The 22,431-nt window shown below is 35.9% G+C and overlaps 1 protein-coding gene across 50 annotated transcripts in view; it reads left to right on the forward strand.

The window, feature by feature from the left end:
• The window catches only part of PMFBP1 (polyamine modulated factor 1 binding protein 1), a 484,787-nt gene that overhangs the window by 199,306 nt on the left and 263,050 nt on the right, over nucleotides 1–22,431 (forward strand). For 48 of the 50 annotated variants that reach the window (XM_056823979.1, XM_056823945.1, XM_056824098.1 and 45 more), the window contains 6 exons: nucleotides 657–713; nucleotides 4,207–4,266; nucleotides 4,994–5,056; nucleotides 12,916–12,975; nucleotides 18,838–18,975; nucleotides 21,937–21,999. In XM_056823979.1, the coding sequence (XP_056679957.1) occupies nucleotides 657–713; nucleotides 4,207–4,266; nucleotides 4,994–5,056; nucleotides 12,916–12,975; nucleotides 18,838–18,975; nucleotides 21,937–21,999 (441 nt within the window). The remainder of the gene's footprint in view (nucleotides 1–656; nucleotides 714–4,206; nucleotides 4,267–4,993; nucleotides 5,057–12,915; nucleotides 12,976–18,837; nucleotides 18,976–21,936; nucleotides 22,000–22,431) is intronic. The other 2 variants (XM_056824066.1, XM_056824040.1) reach the window with 2 other exon arrangements.

Below are 22,431 nucleotides of genomic sequence, written 5' to 3' on the forward strand. Positions count from 1 at the left end.
ACATATCTGGACAATTAATCTATAATTTTTTGACACAAAAGTATCATTCCCCGGGAACTAAAACCTAAAATACTGTTTCACTACTAAGCTTCTTTGTCAGCATCAAAACTTACCTATCCTCCTTCTAAAACCAAATTTTGCTTTCATGACACCTCTCTAAAACAAAAGCTGTTTCTTTCTCCATGCAAGGGACAGTGTTTTAATATATAGAAGCATGCACAAAAAGGAGACCCAAACCACCTGGACCATGGCACCACCTTTTCCAGACTCTTATTTGAGACTGACTAAACTATTGACTCCTTGATCATTCTAGAAATGAATAACCAAAGGACAAATGGGTGAGAGTTGATTCCAGAATACTACTTACCTTCCTTCCTACTCAGTGAGCGAGGAAGTTGGAAAAAAGAAGTCAAAATAATCAGTTGTCCAACCATATTTACTCCAATGTTCTTTGTAAGTATTAGTAGAACAGGTCAAAGAGATTGACAAAAACAGGCCAATATGTCACAGGATAAACTGTAGAAGTGTGTCTGGGTAATAGGTATAAGCATTTTATATGATAGGTAATTCCTGATACCTAGAGCTTGGTTCTTCCATGACAAAGAGCAAAAAAAGTTCCTCAGAGATAAAATGAAATCTTTTATCCATTGCAACAGGCTTCATCTTCAAGAAAGCTGAGTGCAGTTGAGAAGATCCAACAACAGGCAGAAAAGGTAAGCCGACATACTAGTATCAGAGTGGGGAATTGGGGACATTTTTTACAATCATGCTGTAATATGGCCACCTGTCCTGTTTCACAGATATATCAATCCCTAGAAAATAGCAAAAGTCCAAAATCCTATAACCAAGTTCACTCAATCTTGCTAGTAAACATCCAGCCCCTACATATCCACCAATCAATGCAAGGTTTCATTTTACATGCTAGGCAATAACTTAAAGACAAGCAGCTTCTTTCTCAATGTAGAAAGAACTGAACAGACTGATTTTAGTGGGATTCTCCAAATGAGTCCCCCACCCACCCCACATGGCCTTGTCTACCCAAATTTATTTACATCAGTTCATGCTTGATTAGTTTGTGAAAGAGAAATAGAGTGGTGGTCAGGTGATTACCTACATAGTTTTCAATGGGTGAGAAACACAAGGAATGGAAACCCAAGATCATTTTTCCCAACTACTAGTTTTCATTGCCAGAGAGGTGGAGTTTTTTTACTTTATATATATATATTTTTTATTTATATATATATATATATGTATGTGTATATATATATTTTCAACTATATGTAGAAATACTTTTTAACAAGTGTTTTCTGACATTCTCTAATTCAGACCCTCCCTCAAAATTGTAAGTAGTCTGATGTAGTTTATATCAGGAATTTTATGCAGTGTCTATTTCCAAATTGTTCATGCCTTGACAGAAGACACATATCACACTTACAATAAAAAAAAACCCTTGAAAGAAATAAAGTGAGGGATGACATGCTGTGATCTGCAATCAGACTCCAACAGTTGTTTCTTTGGCTATGGATATCATTTTTTATAAGTCCGTTGGGTTTATCTGAGAACTTTATTTTGCTGATATTAGTTTAGTCCTTCACAGTTGGTTATCATACAATGTTTCTGTTACTATATACTCTATATTCCTGGTTCTGCTCACTTTACTTTGGACCAGTTTATATAAGTCCAGGGTTTTCTGAACTCATTTTTCATCATTTCTTATAATACAAGACTAGTCCATTACAATTATATAACACATGTTTAGTCATTCCACAATTGATCGATACCCCCTTAGTTTCCAATTCTTTGCCACTACAAAAAGAACTGCTAAAATATTTTTGTACAAGTAAGCCCTTTTCCCCCACAGCAAGAAGTTTTTAGAGGAATATGAAGCAATGAATGGAAATAGAGAAGGGCCAATGGGATCATAGAAGAAAGGGTGAAATTATAGAAAAAGGTAGCAGAGGTATGTGTATTGCTCTGATATAACAATACTAGGGACAGGTTATGATTTTATAGTATTTTAAGAGTTTAAGAGAATGAGATATGAGCATAGCAAATAATTGAAAGTTGGGAAATTATTTATCTGGTTGCTAGGTTTCACAGGAAGGTCTCACTCCATTATGGAAGGAAAATTAATTCTGGCATTTTTGGTCACTGTAGAACACAAGAGCACCTCTAAGAGATTACCCATGATTTCTCCTTTGGCTTCCAGTGTCTCTGTCCTCTTACAACTTTATCTTTTTAGAATTCACATTGGCACTTCTCAGTCTTCTCACTTCTCAGCTTTAAGCATGAATTTCAGGCTTTTTTAGTGACTCCCTTATTTCCCCTGAATCCATATTCCCTCACATCTCCATAAAGTAAAGACTTCAAATGGCAGAAGACCAAACAATTTCATTTTTGGAACAATGTCACCCAGATCAACTTATATACATTGATTACATATCATTGAGACATGAATTTCCCAACACAATAATTTCTGGGATCAAATAACTTGAGATTCCACAAGAATAGGTTTTTTAAATCCACACTCCAGGTCTTTACAATGAATGGAAGAAAATACAGCATTAAGAGTCAATACTTTGGGTGTGGGGAGAAATATATGTGTAAAGACCAGATGAAGAAAGACAAGGATAAAAATGGTTAGTTTATATACAAAGATGGCTAGTCAACTGAGCTTTGGACATAATGAAAGTGGGAGACCCAAAAGCACCAGAATGGTAGGAAAAAGAAGTAGGTCTGGAAATTCATTCTCTAATTTACCTACCAGTTCTTTTTGACACTCATTGAGACAAAGGTCAATACATTCTCCTAGTAAACACTTATAAAATTAAGGATTTCATAGAAACCCCAAACCACCTACAACAAGGGAGCAAAATTTCCAACAACTACCTGAATTTGACTTACCTGTATGACAGGTTGTTTTAGAGATGGCAGAAAACAATCTTCCTTTGCAGGTGTTATGTGAGTGAGGAAGTTAGTAAAAACAGGAAGTGAAACAGTAAGTTCTCTAAACAACCTTGCTCTAATTTCTTTTGTAAGCATATCGGGAAGAGGTGAATGAGATGTGTGAGAACAGGCCAAGAAATAACAAGATGAAGTGTGGAACTGTGGTCCAGGGGGTTGTGTAAAAGCATTTTAAGGGTCTGGGCTTAGTTCTTTAAGAATGAGTTTGCGGGGGCAGCTGGGTAACTCAGTGGTTTGAGAGTCAGGCTTAAAGACGGTAGATCCTGAGTTCAAATCTGGTCTCAGACACCTCCCAGCTATGTGTCCCTGGGCAAGTCACTTAATCCCCATTGCCTAATTCTTACCACTCTTCTGCCTTGGAACCAATACACAGTATTGATTCCAAGATGAAAGGTAAGGGTTTAAAAAAATAAAATAAAAATCAGTTTGAAAAGGACTGATTGAGTGAAGCCCAGTACACGAACCAGGGTCCCTGAGATAAGATTCAAAATTACGTATTACAAAGAGATTCACCTACAAGAGAGCTCAATGCTGCTGAGAAGATAATGCAGAAACAGGTGGGAAAGGTGATCAGAGTTGAAAGTTCCAGAATGGTAGGGATGGGTTACAGTTCTGTACAATCATTCTATCATCAGACTGGCCATCTTTGTCAGGGAAGTACCACTAGCCCTCAAGTAATTAAAGGCCAAAATTCTATGACCAAGCTCACTGTTAAGCTTCTCAGTCAGCATTCATTTCTGCCTATACCTCTAAAAATCCACAGTTCACTTACATATCACATTCAGTATTTTAAAATATGCAACATAAAAATAGGAGCCTCAAAGCACCTATATCATGGTACTACATTTTCCAAGATGATCTTTGAAATTGGCTAACTGGTTGGTTGCATGATTCTTTTAGAGCTGAAAACAAAAGGAGTAGGTAGCAGTGTAGTGCCAGAGGCTACCTACCCTTGCCCTTGCTGTGTGATAGTAAGGTAGAAAAAAAGGTGTCAAATCAGAAAGTTTTCAAAACAAACTAGCTCCAATGTTCTTTGCAAGAGTTTACAGAAGTGACCAAAGAAATTGATGTGAGCATGGCAAAACATCACATGGTAAATGAACTATGGGACTCTGGCTCAGGGTTTTATGTATAATTCCTGATATTTGGGGCTTCTTTCTTCCATGAGGAGGAGGACATGCTAAGTGACAAACACACAAAAAAATCAGTCTTTAGGATAACATGCAATATTATCCATTACAGTGGGACTCGCCTTCAAGAAAACTCAGTGCTGCTGAGAAGGCTGAACAGGAGGAAGAAAAGGTGAGCAGACCCAAGAGCACTAGAATGGTGGGGAAGGGGGACAGATCTGGATAATTATTCTATAAGGTGGGCTACTCATTTTTGTCACACAATGATCACTCCTCAGTAACTAATTAAAGTCTAAAATCCTATAACTACATTTATTCCTATGTTTACTGGTCAGCATCCAACCCTAACTACCCTCCAACCAAAGTAAGGTATTGCTTTCTTAGCACACTCTGTGAAACAAAGGTCACTTCTTTCTCCATATGGAGAGACTATTTTTAAATGTAGAGCTGCAAAGAGAAGTACCAAAACAATTGAACCATGGCACCCCATTTTCCAAACCTTATTTCATATTGCCTAACTAGATGGTTATCTGGTTATTTTAGAACTGAAAAACAAAGGGCAACTGGATGGGAGGGGATAACAGGAAGTTACCTAACTTTGTTCCTATTCAGTACAAGAAGTTACAAAAAGGAAGTCAAAACATTAAGTTTTCCAAACAAGCTTATTTCAATGGCTTTTGCAAGACTTGGTAGAAGACTTCAAAGAGTTTAATAGTCCAATATATCACAGGCTGAACTTTCACACTGGGCCAAAGTGATAGGTGTAAGCATTTTAAGTGGCATATAATTCTTGATGTCTTGGACTTAGTTCTTCAATGATGAGTAAGAGGAAGACAGATTGAGTGAATCTGAGGATGAGAAGCAGTCTCAAAAATAAAATGCAATATTATTCATTGCAGAGGAATTCACCTAGAAGAAAACTCAGTTTGGTTAAGAAGATTATACAACAGCAGGCAGTGAAGGTAAGCAGGCTAAAGAGTACCACCAGAATGATGAGGAAGGGAGATAATTCTAGAAAATCACTCTAATCTGGTCACCCATTCTGTTTCTTTTTTCCAAATGTTATAAAACCAAACCAAACAATCATTTCCATATACAAAGAAAAAGAAGAATGTACACAAATGAAATCACAAATAATTTATATGTTTAGCTTACTTTTCTTCATATCTACTTAATAGATCCCATCCACAAGTGTTGCAGCCCCTCCCCACTTTCCCTGCATCACAGAAAATGTAGTCCGGAAGACCAAAATGTACATATAAATTAAATCATTCATGTTCCACCTTTCTGTTTAGTTTCCAGAGATATCACAATTTATTCTTCTAGCATTAATTTTGTGGCTGTGTGTAATGTCTGGTTCTACTCATTTCACTGTTCATTATCTCGTATAGTTCTTTCCAAGTTTTGTTTTGTTCTTTAAGTTAGTCAGCTCATCATTTCTTATGCTCAATAGTGTTCTATCACAATCATATACCACAATTTGTTTAGCTATTCCCCAATTGATGAGTATCCCTTCAGTTTCCAATCTTTGCTACCACAGAGAGAGCTACTATAAATATTTTGGAATATATGGGTTCTTTTCCTTTTCCCCTGATCTTTACCCCGATTCCCAGTAATAATATTACTGAGTCTAAGGGTTTACACAGTTTTATAACTCTCTGTGTGTAATTCTAAATTACTCTCTAAAATGGTTGGATCAATTCAAAGTTCTACCAACAGTGTATTAGCATTCCCATTTTTCTACATCCCATCTAACAATTGTCATTTTGCCTTTTTTGTCATTTAGCCAGTCTAATGGGTGTGAGGTAATATCTCAGAGTTGTTTTGGTTTGCATTTCTCTAATCAGTAGTGATGTAGAGCACTTTTTCGTGTACCTTTATATAGTTTTGATTTCTTGATCAAAAAATTGTCTATTTGTATCTTTTGTCCATTTATCAATTGGAGGTTGGCTCTTGTACACATTTGACAAACTTCTCTATATATGTTAGAGATGAGTTCTCCATCTGAAAGGCTGTCTATAAATTTTTTTCCTAATTTTCTGCTTTCCTTCTAATCTTGACAGTATTTGTTTTATTTGTACAAAAATATTTCAATGTAATATACTCAAAATTATTCATTTTATATTTTACAACACTCTCCATCTCTTATTGACTCATAAATTTCTCTCCTATCCATCTAGCTGATATATATGTTCCCTGTTCTAATTTACTTACAATGTCTCCTATGATGTCTAGATCATATCATTCTGATCTTATCTTAGTGAATGATCTAACCCTAGTTTCTGCCAGACTAGCTTCCAGTTGACCCAGTAATTTTTACCAAATAGTGATTTTTGTCTTAGCCCCAAAATTGGAATCTATGCTTTCATTAAATACAAGATTACTATAATCTTTTACTGCTCTCTTTGTTGTATATTGTGTTCCACGGATCTACCTTTCTATTTCTTAGTCAATACCAGATACTTTAAGATAATTACTGCTTTAGAATACAATTTAAAATCTGATTTCTAGACCTTCCTTTATGTGTTTTCATTAATTATTTTATATTCTTGATCTTTTGTTCTTCTAAATGAAATTTGATGTTACTTTTCCTAACTCAATGAAATAACCTTTATGTAATTTAATTGAGATGGCTTCGAATAAGTAGATTATTTAGGTAAGATAATATTTTAATTATAGTGGCCCTGTCCATCCATGAAAAATTAATATTTCTCCAATTATTTAGATCTGACTTTATTTATACAAAAAGTATTTTATAATTATGTCCACATAGTTGTTTCTTCAGGTATACCCCCAGGCATTTTGTTCTATCTGTGGTTATTTTAAAATGGAGTCTCTCTTCTTGCAAGACTTTGTCAATAATATGTAGAAATACTGATGATTTATGTGGATTTATTTTATATCCTACTACTTTGCTAAAATTATTACCAATTATAACTAAATTTTTTATTCCATCTCTAGGATTTTCCTCATATTTCATCACATTGTCTAAAAACAGAGAAAGTTTTTTAACCCCTTTGCCCATTCTGATTTTCTTCAATTTCTTTTTTTTCCCCTCATTGCTTTTGCTAGCACTTGTAATACTATGTTAAATAATAATGGTGATAATAGGGATCCTTGTTTCACTGTTGATCTTCTTAGGAAAACTTCTAGCTTTTCCCCATTGCAAATAATATTTGCTGGTGGTTTTCAGAAGATGTTTCACATCATTTTAAGAGAAAATCCTTTACTACCTATGCTTTCCAATGTTTTTTAAATAGGAATGAGTGTTTTATTTTGTCTGCATTTGTTGAGATAATCACTTTTGTTATTAATATTATCAATTATGTTAATAGTTTTCCTTATATTAAACCCATGCATTCCTGATATAAATTCTGTTTGGTCACAGTATATTATCTTTGTGATATATTGTTGTAGACTCCTCACTAGTATTTTGTTTAGGATTTTTGCATCTATATTCATTAATGAGATTGCTCTACATTTTTTTCTTTTTTTGTCTTTCTTGGTTTAGGCAGATGCACCATATTTATTTCATAAAATGAGTCTGGTAAAATTCTTTCTTTACCTGTTATTTCAAATAATTTATTTAATATTGGAATTGGTTGATCCTTAAATGTTTGTTTGGTAAAATTCACTTTTAAATCCATTTAGTCTTAATACATTTTTCTAAGGAAGTTCATTTATGGTTTGTTCAATTTTTTTTAATATATTTGTTTATTTATTCTATTTCTTACTCTGATCATCTAGACAGTTTATTTTTTGTAAGTATTTTGTTTCTCTTTCATTTTTAACTTTATTCTCATATAATTGAGCAAAGTAACTGCTAATAATTGCTTTAATTTTATCTGCACTGGTGGTGTGTTCATTCTTCATCTTTAATTCTAGTGATTTGGTTTTTTATCTTTTTATTACATTAACCAATGGTTTTAGCAATTTTTTTTCATAAAACCAACTCCTAGATTTATTTCTTAATTCTATGGTTTTCTTGCATCCAATTTCATTTATCTCACCTTTTATGTTTAAGATTTCTCATTTTGTGTTTAATTAGTGATTTTAATTTTGTTCTCATAGTTTTTTTAAATTACATTCTTTATAATTTTAATTTAATTTTAATTACATTGATCTTCATTTCTCTGTTTTAATAATATAAACATTAAAGATAATTTCCCTCTAATTTTGCTTTTGCCTGTATCCCATAGATTTTGGTATATTGTCTCATTATTATAATCCTCTTTGATAAAATCATTTATTATTTCAATAATTTATTCATTAACCCACTCATTCTTTAAGATTAAGTTAGTCTCCAATTAGTTTTTATGTTTTTGTTTCCATGGTCCCTTGCTATATATAATTCTTTTTGTACTATAGTCAGAAAAGGATACATTTAACTGTTATACTTTCCTATATTTAGTTATATTTTTGTGTCCTAATATATACTCAATTTTTGTAAAGGTGCCATTTACCACTGAGAAGAAGGTATAATCTTTCCTGTTTGCATTCAGTTCTCTCCATCATATTAAACTTATCTAAGATTCTCTTCATCTCCTTGACATCTTTCTTTTTTATTTTTTGGTTAGATAGATCTAGTTCCCCCATTATTATTATTCTGTTATCTATTTCCATCTCTAACTCATTTAGTTTTTCCTTTAAAATTTTGGATGCTGTACTATTTTTTACTTTAGCTTATTTTGGTTTTGATTTGGGGCTTTTGATTTTATATGATTATTCTCTTGCAAAAATGAACAATATGGAAATATGTTTACATGATAATACATGTACAACCCAGATTAAATTGCTTACTATCTCTAGGAAAGGGGAAGGAATAGAGAGGGGGAGTCAACTTGGATCATAAAACTTCAGAAAACTTATGTAGGACATTATTACATGTAATTGATAAAATATCTTTCAAAAATGTGACTGCTATAACATTTGGTGCATATAGGTTTAAAACTGATAATGCTGGGGGCAACTGAGTGGCTCAGTGGATTGAAAGCCAAGCCTAGAGATAGGAGGTCCTAGGTTCAAATCTGGCCTCAGACATTTCCCAGCTGTGTGACCCTGAGCAAGTCATTTAACCCCCATTGCCTAGCCCTTACCGCTCTTTTGCCTTAGAGTTAATACACAGTATTGACTCCAAGAGGAAAGGTAAAGGTTTAAAAAAAAACTGATAATGCTTCATTATCTATGGTACCTTTTAACATAAAGTAGTCCCCCTGTTTACCTCTTTTGATTATATCTATTTTAGCTTTAACTTCATCAGAGATCAGACTGCTACCCCCTGCTAACTAGCTGGGGCATGCATATATATTCTGCTCCTGCCCTATATTTTTACTCTATGTGTGTCTCTCATTTTAAGTGTGTTTCTTGTAAATATATTTTGGGGTTGTTTTTTTACCCATTCTACTATTCATTTTCATTTTGTGGATGAGTTCATTTCCTTCACATTCAATGCCATAATTACTAGTTGTATATTTCTCTCTGCTCTGTTTTTCCTCACTGATTGTCCTTCTCTTCCTTTATTTTTGTCATATCCCTCTTTATATGTCCAATTTCTTCTGTCTACTACTCCTCCAATTCAAACTCCTTCTTAGATATCTTTCCTTGTACCTCCCTTTTGCTCTCCAAGTTCCAAGTTAGTTAAGGGTCCCTCCCTTGTCTCTCCTTCCTTACCTTTCAGTTCCTAATTATATCTGCCTCTCCAAAGGTTCTTTCCTTATCCTTCCAACAGTGCCATTTTCTTTCTTAATATGAGTTCAATTTTAAAAATATCTCACCTCATCCTATCCTAAGAGTTCATCCCTTATCTCTTCACCTTACCCTGCCCCCATTTCTTGATATGAACTCTCTTCTAGGCATCCCTCCCTTTTTGAATCCCCATTGCCCTCCTTTCTCTTAATCTATCCTTCCTTATCTTAGTCTCTCCCTTATGTTATCTCCTTTCCCTACTATTTCTTTGTCTATTATTTTATCCTTCTAGTGGTGTATATTATTCTCTCTTTAACCCAGATCTGATGGGTTCTTGTACCATAAGTCTTCTACCCTATTCTCCCCTTCTCTGTGGCAGTTCTTCTATTCATTCCTCCTTTATATGAGATAGTTCTATTTTACCTCTTCTTGGTCTATTTTATTATTATTTTCATTCATTCCATTGTCTACACCTTGACCTCAAGTGTTTCATCAATATATGCCACTTTTTAAAGGATTATAGATAACATTTTCCCATATAGAAATTAAACATTTTGCCCTTCTGGGTCATATATGTTTGTAATTTTATCATTACCTTTTTATGTTTCTTATAGAACAAACTTTCTGCTGAGTTCTGAGATTTCCCCCAAAAAAAAGCTGAACCTTCTTTCTTTAGTTTATCATTTTTACCTTGTATAATTATAGATTAGCTTTGCTAGGTATTATTCATGGTTTTGTTGTATAAAATATTATATTCTATGTTTTTTGGTCTTTTAATGTTGCAGCTCCTAAGACTTGTGTTATTCTGACTACCTCCACAGTATTTAAGTTATTTTTTTCTTATACCTTATAGTATTTTCTCCTTAACTTGGGAGCTATGTAACTTTTCAATCATGTTTGGCATTTTCATCTTTGGGTCTTTTTGAGGTGTGGTGAGTGGATTCTTTTCATTTATATTTTACTCTCTGGTTCTAGAATTTCTACACAGTTTTCTTTCATGATTTCTTGGAATATGGTGTCTACACTCTTTTTTCTATCACAACTTTATGGGAGTCCAATTATTCTCATAATGCCTCTTTGGTCTATTTTCCAGGTCTTTTGTTTTTGTGATAAAATATTTCATATTCTCTTCTATTATTTCATTTCTTTAATTTTGCTTTATTTCTTGTCTTAGAAATTTGTTAATTTCCCCTTGTCCAATTCAAGTTCTTAATTTCTTTTCTTCCATGAGTTTCTGGATATCTTCTTGTCCAATCAAGTTCTTAATAATTTCTTTTCTTCCATGAATTTCTGGATTTCTTGTTCCATTTGGGCAATCTTTCATACTCTTAATTTTCTTGCATTGCTTTTTTTCTAATTTTTCCTCAACCTCTCTCATTTTGTATGTGAGGTCTTTAAAGCTCTTCCAAAAGTTCTTTTTCAACAAATGTATTATATTTCCTTGCTGCTTTGGACGTAGGCATTTTTACTTCACTGTCCTCTGAGTTAGAACACAGGCCTTCTCTGTCCCCATAGTACTATTACTAGTTCATTTCTTTCTCCTTTGCATGCTCTTTTTTTTCCCCACAGTCAGGCCAATAGATTTAATTATTAAATTTATACTGGAGTCCTAGGGTTTTTAGGGGATGGTGTCTCAGGGTTCAGATTTTGTGTGTGTGTTCATTATTCTCTGGATCCTATTTAATTATTCCATTTTCTATAGTTCAAGGTATGATATATAATTCCTGGTCCCCCACTCAAGCCCCAGTCCATGATTGACCTCAGGTGTTCCACCCAGAGACTGCATGCAGTTCTGACATGTCAACTGCAGGCTGATAGCCCACCTCACCCTATGGCAACAACCAGGGACTGTACTCTCCTGAGTAAACATAGCTGGTGGGGCCCCAGTCCCTCAGCAACCACCCTCACCAATGTGTACTCCTTGCTTTAATCCTCCTCACCTACTGGCATAGGCTGAGATAGAGCAGATCTGCATTCCTTGGGCCCCCAAAGTCTCTCAGTGGTTAGCAGTGGGGTTTTAGGTCTTGCATTCAGTACCTGTGCCTGTAGATTCTGTGATGTCACTTTTCAACCACCAAATGTGAGTGGAGTTCTCTGCTGCTGAGGCCATAGTGGCACAGCTATTCCCAAGAAACTCCACCATCAGGTTCTAGTGTTATCCTTCAGGATAAAATCTCTGGCATTCAGCAGATAAATGGGGGCTTCTGATACTGCCCTCCCTCCTTAGGGCCTGCCTTGTTGGTTCCAAGTTGTTTGCTCTGATCCTGGCCACAGGAGCTACAGCTGTGAGACTGAAGTCAGCAAAGTGAAAAATCTCCCTCCCTAAGTGTTCCTGGACATTTACTTTTGCTCCTAAATCCTATCTGTTTTTGCAGCTTAGTATTGCTTCTGCAGAGTAATTTTTATTTGTTTGTGGTAAATATTAGGAAGGTGAGGATGCTTTATTCCTTACTCTGTCAGCTTCTCACAATCATTTCTACCCATTCTTTTTGAAAGAGATATTCCCTATAATTAACTAAAGATAAAATATTTTAACCAAGTGCACTCCTAGCCTTTCTGGACACCATCCAACCCTATCTATCCTCCTATCAAAGCTTGGTTTCACTTTCATGTCACATCGAGACAAAAGTCACTTCTTTCTCCAAGAAAAGAGTATTTCAAAATATACAGTGTGAAAATAAGAAACTCAAAGCACCTATACCATTGTACCACCATTTCTAAGCTCTTCTTTGAGATTGGCTAACTATTTGGTTGCTTGGTTATTTCAGAGCTGAAAACCAAAGAAGAAATAGGTAGGAGGGCAGTGCAAGAGTCTACCTGCTCTTGTTTCTACTGCGTGAAGGAGGAAGTTAGAAAAAAGGGGTGTCAAAAAAATAAGATTTCCAAACAAACTAACTCCACTGTTCTTTGAAAGTGGTGTAGAAGACACCAGAGAAATTGATGAGATAGGCCAAAATATCATATGGGGAACTCTTAGCCTGGGGCTCAAGGCTTTGGGGGTGAATAGGTCGGGGGCAGGTAATTCCTAATGTCTGGGGCTTTCTTCTTCCATGAGGAAGAGGAAGAGAACAGACTGAGTGAAGCACACAATGAGAGACAAAGTCTCCAGCATAACATGCAATATTATCCATTATAGTGGGAGTCATCTACAAGACAACTCAGTGCTGATAAGAAGATCCAACAGGAGGAAGAAAAGGTGAGCAGAATGAAGACCAATAAAATCATGGGGAAGGAGGACAGATATGGGACAATTATTCTATAATGTGGCTACTCATTCTTTATCACAGAACTATCAATCCCCAGTAAATAAAGCCTAAATACTAAGCTCACTTTTAGGCTTCCTGGTAAACATCCAACACTATATAACCTCCTAACAAAGAAAGGTTGCACTTTCTTGGCATACTCTCTGAAACAAAGGTCACTTCTTTCTCCATTATTTGATTAGACTGTTTTAAAATATTGAGCCACAAAGGAAGAGTGCCAAACCAACTGGACCATGGCACTAGCTTCTGCAAATTCTTATTTCAGATTGCCTAACTAGGTGATTGCTTAGTTATAGAGAGCTGAAAACCAAAAGACAACTGGGTGGGAGTGAATAATAAGAAGCTACCAAATTTTGTTACTACTCAGTGAGTGAGGAAATTACTAAAAGGAAGTCAAAACATTAAGTTTTCCAAACAAGCTTGTTTTAATGGCCTTTGCAAGAGTTTGTAAAAGATGTCAAAGAAACTAATGAAAACAGACCAAGATGTCACAGGATGAATTCTCAGACTGGGCCAGAGTGAAAGGTGTCAGCATTTTAGGTGGCAGACATTCCTGTCTGTCTGGAGCTTAGTTCTTCAATGATGGAGGACAAATTCAATGACTGAAGATGAAAAGCATCAAGAATAAGATGCAATATTATCCACTATACACACATTCACCTATAAGAAAGGTCAGTCCTGCTGAGAAGATTATACAACAGAAAAGGTGAACTAACTCAAGAATACCAGAAAGATGGGGAAGGGGGACAGTTCTAGACAATCATTCTACAATCTGTTTTCCCATTCTATTTCAAAGATGTACAACTCCACAATAAGTAACTAAATATTAAAATCCTATCACCAACCTCATTCCTAGATTTGCTGGTCACTATCCAACCCTAACTATCCTCTTGCCAAAGGCAGGGTTCACATTCATGTCAAACTCAATAAAGCAAAGGTCATCTCTTCAGAAAAGTAGAGTGTTTGAAAATATACAACATGGAAATAAAAGCAACAAAGCACCTATTCGAAGGCAACACCTTTTTCAAATTCTTCTTTGAGACTGGTGAACTGGTTGCTTGCTTGGTTATTTTAGATCTGAAAACCAAAGAAGATTACCTGCTCTTTGTACCACTCTGTATGAGAGGAAGTTAGAAAAAAGGGAGGCAAAAGACTAGGTTTCCCAAACTAACTCCAACATTCTTTGCAAGATTTTGTAGAAGAGGCCTAATAGAAGAGAATATGACAAAATGTCACACAGGGAACTCTATGACTGGATCTGGGGGGTTTTTGTGAGCACTCTGGGTGCAAGTAATTCCTGATTTCTGAGATTTTCTTCTTCCATGAGGAGGAAGAGGACAGACAAAATGAGAGGCAGAGTCTCCAGCATAACACAAAATATTATCTATTACACTGGGACTCACTTAAAAGAAAACTCAGTGCTATTGAGAAGATCCAAAAGGAGACAGAAAAAGAGCAGAAGCAAGAGGAACAAAAGGGTAGGACAGGTGTAAGTTATTTAGTGGCATATAAATCTTGATCGCTTATGCTGAACTTTTTCATAATGAATTGAACAATTGTAAAATGAACCAATCTGAGGTTAAGAAACAGAATCTCAAGAATAAGATGCAATATTATCCATTGCAGAGGGATTCACCTAAAAGAAAGCTCAGTGCTGCTGAGAGAAGATGATGCAACAACAGTTGGCTGAAAAAGTGAGCAGAACCAAAAGCATTAGAGAGGTGATAGGGACAGTTCTAGACAAGCATTCTATAATCTGTAACCCATTCTTTTTCAAAGAGGTATCACTTCCCAATATATCACTAAAACCTAAAATCCAATCAACAAGGCAATTCTTAGACCTCTTGCCAAGTATCCACTGCTACCTACCCTTCTGCCAAAACAAGGCTTCAATTTCTTAAAAGAAAAATTCTTATTTTATAGGAAATCTATACAATGGTTGCTTTGACTAACCACCTGTGTTTCTTATCTGACATATTCCTTACCCCCTTTTTGGTGCCCAGCTCTCTTTGAATCATGAGAGTATTTCTCAAATTAACACTTTCTCAGCTTTAACCATAATTCAGGAATGTGAAAGGCCAGAGCCACAGGCTTCATAACAATTTTCTAGATAGGAATTTTATTCCCAAGGGAGATTCTCTTACTGTACCTTCTAGGCTCCATGGCCTACTCATAGGACTCTTTGTACTGTAACTTTCCATGAGACTTCATTTTCTTAACCTTTGAAATGCTGATTGAAAGTCAATGACAAAGAAAAGGAAAGGTGTTTGTCAGGCTGCTTTTAAGAAGTACTAAAAGCAATCAGAAAGGGGGTTGGATGGGGGAAGGGTCTATTCATTTCTGGGAGAGGGATATAGAAGAGTTACAAGAATAATTTATCAGAAATTATCACTGTACTTAACTAATCCTAATGCTAACCATATCTGTGAATAATACATTACTAATTACTCATTTTTACTCCATTCACTATTCAGTTGAGAAAGAAAGTTACCAAAAAAAGCAAGTTAAAATATTAAGTTTTCCAGTCAAACACACTCAAATATTTCTAGTAAGAGTCTGTAAAAGCAGCAGAGACTGATTAAAACAGGGCAAGATGTCATATGGCAAAGTAGCAGACTTTAGTTGAGGGCACTAGGTGCGATCATGACAAGAAATTCCTGATTTCCATGACTTTGATCTTAAATGAAGGATAGGAGGAAGAGAGATTGAGTGAATCAGAGGACAAGAAACAGTCTCAAGAATAAGATGCAAGACAATCCATTGCAAAGGGATTTGTCTATAAGAAAACTCAGTGCTGCTGAGAAGACTCCACAGAAAGCAGAAAGTTTGAGTAGACCCAAGAGCACCAGAGTGGAAGAAATAGAGGACAACTTCGGGCAACCATTCTTCCCTTTAAACCACATATCCTTTGGCCCAGAGGTATCACTCCCAATAAATAACTGAAACCTAAAATTCTATGACCAAGCTCACTTCCAGGCTTGCTGGCAACATCCAGCCCTCCTGCTAAAGCAAGTTGATTTTCATGTCAAACTCAATGAAGCATAGTGACAAGGCATTTTTCAGGAAAAAAAAGGGTTCAAAAATATAAAATGTAAAAATAAGAGCGTCAAGGTACCTGTAAATACATCATCACCCTCCCAAACTCTTCTTTGGGATTGGAGAACTGGTTGATGACTTGGTTATTTTAGACCTGAAAACCAAAGAACAAATGGATTGCAGTGTAGTATAAGAGATTGTCTGCTCTTTGCACCACTCCATATGAGAGGAAGTTAGAAAAAGGGAGTCAGATTAAATTTCCCAAACTTAGAAGAGATCTAAGTGATGAGAATATGACAAAATGTCATGTAGGGAACTCTATGACTATGGAATGGGGCTTTTTTGTAAGCAATTTGGGGGCAGGTAATTCCTGATTTATGAGACTTTCTTCTTCCATGAGGAAGAGGAGAGGACTATGATGGATTGAGAGAACTACAAAATGAGAGGCAGAGTCTCCAGTATAACATGCAACATTATCCATTACAATGGAACTTACTTAAAAGAAAACTCAGTGCTGCTGAGGTGATGCAATAGTCAGCTGAAAAAGTGGGGAGCAGACAATTCTGAACAAGCATACTCCGTAATATGTCACTCAGTCTATTTTAGAGGTATCACTTCCCAACATGTCACTAAAAACTAAAACCCTATCACCAAGAAGATCCATAGACTTCCTGCCAAGTATCCACTGCTACCTACCCTTCTGCCAAAACAGGGATTTGATTTCTTGGCACATCTAAGCAATGATCACTTCTTCCTCCAGGTGGAGAGACAGTTTTAAAAATATAGGGCCTCCAACAAAGAACTGAAAACCCAGGGACACTGGGTGGGAAAGGATAACTAGAAGCAACCTAACTTTTTCCCTACCCAGTGTGTGAGAAAGTTAAGAAAAGGCAGCCAGAACATTAAATTTCTCCACTGTGCTTATTCCAGTGGCCTTTCCAAAAGTTTATAGAAGAGAGCAAAGGGATTAGTGATAATAGACCAATATGTTGCAGATAGAACTTGGACTTTCAGTCAGGGTGATAGGTATAAACTATTTAGGTGGCTCATAATTCATAATATATAGGGCTGAGTTCTTCAGTGATGAGTTAGAAGAGTACAAATTGATTGAGTCCGGAGTTAAGAAACATAACTTTAAGGATAAGATGGGATATTGACCATTGTAGAGGGATTCACCTACAAGAAAGTTCAGTGCTGCTGAGAGGATGCAACAACCAGCTGAAAAAGTGAGCAGAACCAAGAACCTCAGAGAGGGGATGGGGATAGTTCTAGACAAGCACTCCATATTCTGGCCATCCATTCTCTTTCAAAGAGGTATAAAGTCCCAATATGTCAGTCAAGCCTAAAATCCTGTGACCAAGAAGATCCCTAGTTTTCCCTAGTGAGCATCCAGTGTTACCTACTTCCTGCCAAAATAAGGTTTCACTTCTTGGCACATCTTCTGAAGCTATTGTCACATCTTCCTCCAAGTTGAAAGAGACTAAAAATGAGAACTGCAAACAAGGAAACCCAAACTGCCTTGCCTATTACCCACCTCTTAAAACTTTTATTTTAGTTTGTGCCTTACAAGTGGTTGCTTTGTTATTTTAGAGCTAAAAAGCAAATGGAAAAGTGGAGATAGTAAATTCCAAGAAGCTACCTGACTTTCTACCAAGTCAGTGAAAAATAAAGTTATGGAAAGTTAAAGAAAAGTTAACAGAAAAGGAAGTTAAAACATTAAGTTTCCCAGCCAAACTCACTCAAATGTTCCTAGCAAAAGTCTGTCAAAGAGCTCAAAGAGACTATTGAGGACAGGACAAGATGTTATTATGCTGAAGTGTCAGATTGTGGCTGAAAGCAATAGTGTGAGTATTTTAGGAACAGAAATTCCTGATGTCTGTGGATTTGACCTTTAATGACAACTAGGAGGAAGAGACATCCAGTGAATCAGAGGAAGAGAAAAAGAGACTCAAGGATAAGATGCAAGATTATCCATTGCAATAGGACCCTAAAAGAAAACTTGATGCTTCTGAGAAGACTCCACAGCAAGCAGAAAGTTTGAGTAGACCCAAGAGCACTAGAGTGGAAGACAAAGAGGACAGGTTTTGGCAATCATTCTGCCATTTAAGTCGCATATCCTTTCTGAAGGAGGTAGCACTCCCAGGAAAAACTAAAGCCAAAAATTCTGTGATCATTCTCACTCACTTTGTGGTAAGTATTCAATTACAGCTAACCAAGTGATTTCCAGTGCAAGCTTTCACTTTTATATCCATTGGCTAACTCAAAAACTCGTAGCTTCTTTCTTTAGTAGGATTTTCATATTGATTGATAACACAATTTAGTGGAATTCCCCAAACCAGCTCCCAAACATGGCTTTTCTATGTAAAGTTTAGTTACATTAGATGATAACCTGATTAGTTCCTGTTTGTTTTAGAATATGGAAAACAAAGGAAAAATGTATTAGATTAGAGAATAACTAACTTGCCTAATTTTTAATGGATTAGGAAAAAATGAAATAGAAAACTAAGATCATTTGGTTTCCAGCTAACCGGCTCAAGTTTTCTTTGCCATAGACTAAATTTTTAGGGAAATTACAAGGGAATAAGTGAAAATAAAGAATGACCCAGAAACTCCAAGAGAAAGGATGGAATTGTGGGAAAAGGTAGCAGAAACAATATGCTTTTCTCAATAAATAGCACTACTAGTAACCGGTTACTTTAATACAATTCTGTAAGAGTGGTATTTTAATATTTTTACTCATTTGATCAATATGAGACTAGAAGGAAGATGAAATGGATAACCTAAAGGATGAGAACAAAATTCTCCAAGAGGTGCTAAGACGATGTACAATACAATTGGAGTCAGCTACAATCAAGCTTGAGGCTGTCAAAAAGGAAAAAGAGCAAAAGGAAAAAGAGGTGAGCATAGCAAAGAATTGGATGTTGGGAAATTATTCATCAGGATGCTGGGTTATACAGAGAAGATCATACTCCATTACAGAAGGAAAATGAATTGTGGTGTCTCTGATCTCTATAGAACCTCTAAAATATTTATCAATTATTTCTCCTTTGGCTTTTAGGGTCTCTGTCCTACAACTCTATCTTTTAGATTTTCACCCTCAAATTGGCATTTCTCAGTCTTCTCATTTTTCAATCTATTACAGCTTTTTTCTAGTGGTTCCTTCAATTCCTCTAAATCCACACTCCTTCCCTCCCTCCAGAAAGTAACAATTTCTCTTTACAAAAGCCCAAATAATTTCATTTTAGGAAGAGCCATTTGGATTAGAATGTTCTAGTTAACCCAGTTTTGAATCCCCAAACGAACTAATTGCTAGAGTCAAGCTCCATGAACTCCCACAACAATAGCTTTTATCAATCCAATTCCATAGCCATCTCAATAGATGGAAAGAAATGTAGCATTGAATAACAACTGATGTTCTGTAAATGTGGAGGAGTGGATGGGTGAGGGAGTGGCCATTGTATCAACCTGCTAAAGAAAGAAAGCCAAGCATAGGCATGATTAAATTGCCTTCCTGCTGCTATAAAGATGCCTAATGGCTTAATCTATGCAACTTTGGATGAAATGATTTTGGCAAACCCCAAGAAGACAACTCTGCACAGTCATTTTATAAATTAGCTAATCAATCTTTTTTGTACTCATTGAGAAAAAGATCCTTATTCTCTAATAAAGGGCACTTTTGGAAATACAGATTTTAAGGGACACCTAGCCGGTTCAGTGGATACAGAGCCAGGTATGGGAGTTGGGAGTTCCTGGGTTTAGATCTGACCTCAGGCTCTTCCCAGCTGTGTGAAACTGGGCAATTCACTTAACTTCAAGTATCTGTCCTTACTATTATTCCTCCTTGGAACTAAAACTCAACATTGTTTCTAATAAAGGAAGTAAGGGTTTAAGAAATCAACTTATTTCATAGAAATTCTAAATCACCTAAACCCCAGGAGCTCCATTCCCAACATGCTACTCAAATTTGGCTAAAATTACAGATTGGTAGTTTTAGAGTTCTCAGGAAGCTACTAGCCACAACTCCTACTATATATGTGAGGAAGTTAGTAAAAGGAAGTCAAAACATTAAGTTCTCCAGCCAGCCTTTCCCAGAAGTTGTGGAAGAGATCAAACAGACAGAAAGTAGACCAAGAAGGCATAGGATGAATTTTGGGTCTATAGTTCAGGGCATTAGATATTATGATTTTAGAGGAAATGTAATTTCTGGTGTGTGGGCATAGATTTGAGAAGTACAAATACAATGAAACATGACTATTAGGAGAACCAGGGCCTCTGGAATAAGAAAGAATTCTACCATTGTGGAAGGATTCACCTTTAAGAAAATTCAGTGTTGTTGAATTGATGATACAAAATCATGCAGAAATACTGAGCACCTCTAAAAATCACATTGTAGTGTAGTCAGCCATGTTTTATTACTACTGTGTGAACACAAGACCATAAGTAACCAAGACAAAAATTTTATGACCAACATCATTCCTAGCCTTACTGCCTGGTCACCATCCAACCTTACCTATTCCCCTTCCAAAGCCAGGGGTCACTTACATGTCACACCCAGTGACAAAAAGATAACTTTTTCTTCCAAGAAGGAAAAATGATTTACAATAGAAATCTTGAAAAGAAATCTTGTGAAGCACCAATATTGTATTTCTGTCTAATCCAAGCTATTCTTTGAGACTGGCTAACTGTTTCATTGCTTGGTTGTTTTGGAGCTAATAATCAAAGACCAAATGGATAGCAGTGCAATACAAGAGACTACCTACCTTGTTCAATACTGTGTTAGCATGAAATTTAACCAAAAAAGAGTAAAAACCATGTTTTCCAAAATTATAATACTTTCTTTGCAAGTATTTATAGAATAGGTCAAAGAAATTGATAAGAACTTGCCAAAATATCACACAGAGAATCCTGGAACTATGGCTCAGGGTTGGATGTAAGCACTTTAAAGACAGGCAATTCCTGATTTATGAAACTTTCTGAATGGATGAAGAGGGAGGGGAAAGAATAGGCTGGGTGAACCACCCAATGAGAGCCAAAGTTTCTAGGATAACATGTAATATCATCTATTAGAATGAAACAGAGATACAAGAAAATTCAGCCTTCCCAATGAGATCCAACAAGAGGAACAAAAGGTGAGTAGACTCAAGAGGACAAGAACTGTAGGAGAAGGAAGACAGATCTCAACAATCATTCTATAATGTGGTTATCCATTCCTTGTTATAGAAGTATCACTACCCAAGAAGTAATTAAAGCCTAAATCCTATGACTAAGTCCAATCCTAAAACTGATGATCTGCATCATACCCTACCTACATTTGAATAAAAGCAAAATTGCAATTCCTGGGCACATTCTCTGAAACAAACCACTTCCTTCTCCATGTGGATAGAGTGTTTGAAAATTATTAGTCACAAAACAAGACCCCCATTCCATCAGTATAATGGCCATATCTTTACAAACTCTTATCTCAGATTGCTAATTGTCTGATTGATTGATTATTTTGTAGCTGAAATCCAAAGGGCAAGAGAGTGGAAGTGGGACAGAAAGATACCTAAATTTGTCCACCCTACTTTGGGAGGAACTTACAAAAAGAAAGTCAAAACATTAAGTTTTCCAAACAATCTTAATCTAGATTGTGTAGAAGATGTATAGAAAATATCAAAGAGATAAGAACATAGCAAGATTTCACAGAATGAACTGTTGGACTTTTAATGAGGGTGATAGGTGTAAGAAATTTAAGAGGCTAGTAATTCCTAGTATCTGCAATATAGTGCTTGAATGACTAGTAGTATAAGGAAATGTTAATTGAATGTGTGGATGAACAGTACAGTCTCAAGGATATGATGCACTATCATCAATTGCAGAGAGATTCACCTGCAAGGAAGCCCTGTGCTGCTGGGAAGATGATGCTACAGAAGGTAGAACAGGTGAGTAAACTGAAGAATGCCAAAGAGGTGAGGAAGAAGGACAGTTCTAGACAAAAACTATGTAATCTGATCAACCATCCTGTTTCCAAGACCTATCATCGGTGCATAAATAACTAGGCTAAAATGCTATGACCAACCTAACTCCTAACAGTGCTGGTCATGATAGTAATCCTCCTTAACAAGTGAAGATTATCTTTTACATTAAACTCAATGAGGCGAAAGTCAATAATTTCCCCAAGAATAGAGCATGATATCTCATCACAGCTTTTTCTATCATATTAACATCACTGGCTGGCATAAAAAAGTAAATGATAATTTTAGTGAATTTGGCTGTTGCCACAGACAACATGCCAAGACCAGAAGATGCAACAGAAAAATTTAGAAACTCAGAAATGCATTAAATAAGTGCAAAGTATTATATAAGATCAACAT

The sequence above is a fragment of the Monodelphis domestica genome, chromosome 1 (assembly GCF_027887165.1).
Source record: "Monodelphis domestica isolate mMonDom1 chromosome 1, mMonDom1.pri, whole genome shotgun sequence".
In the NCBI taxonomy this organism is placed as follows: Eukaryota; Metazoa; Chordata; class Mammalia; order Didelphimorphia; family Didelphidae; genus Monodelphis; species Monodelphis domestica.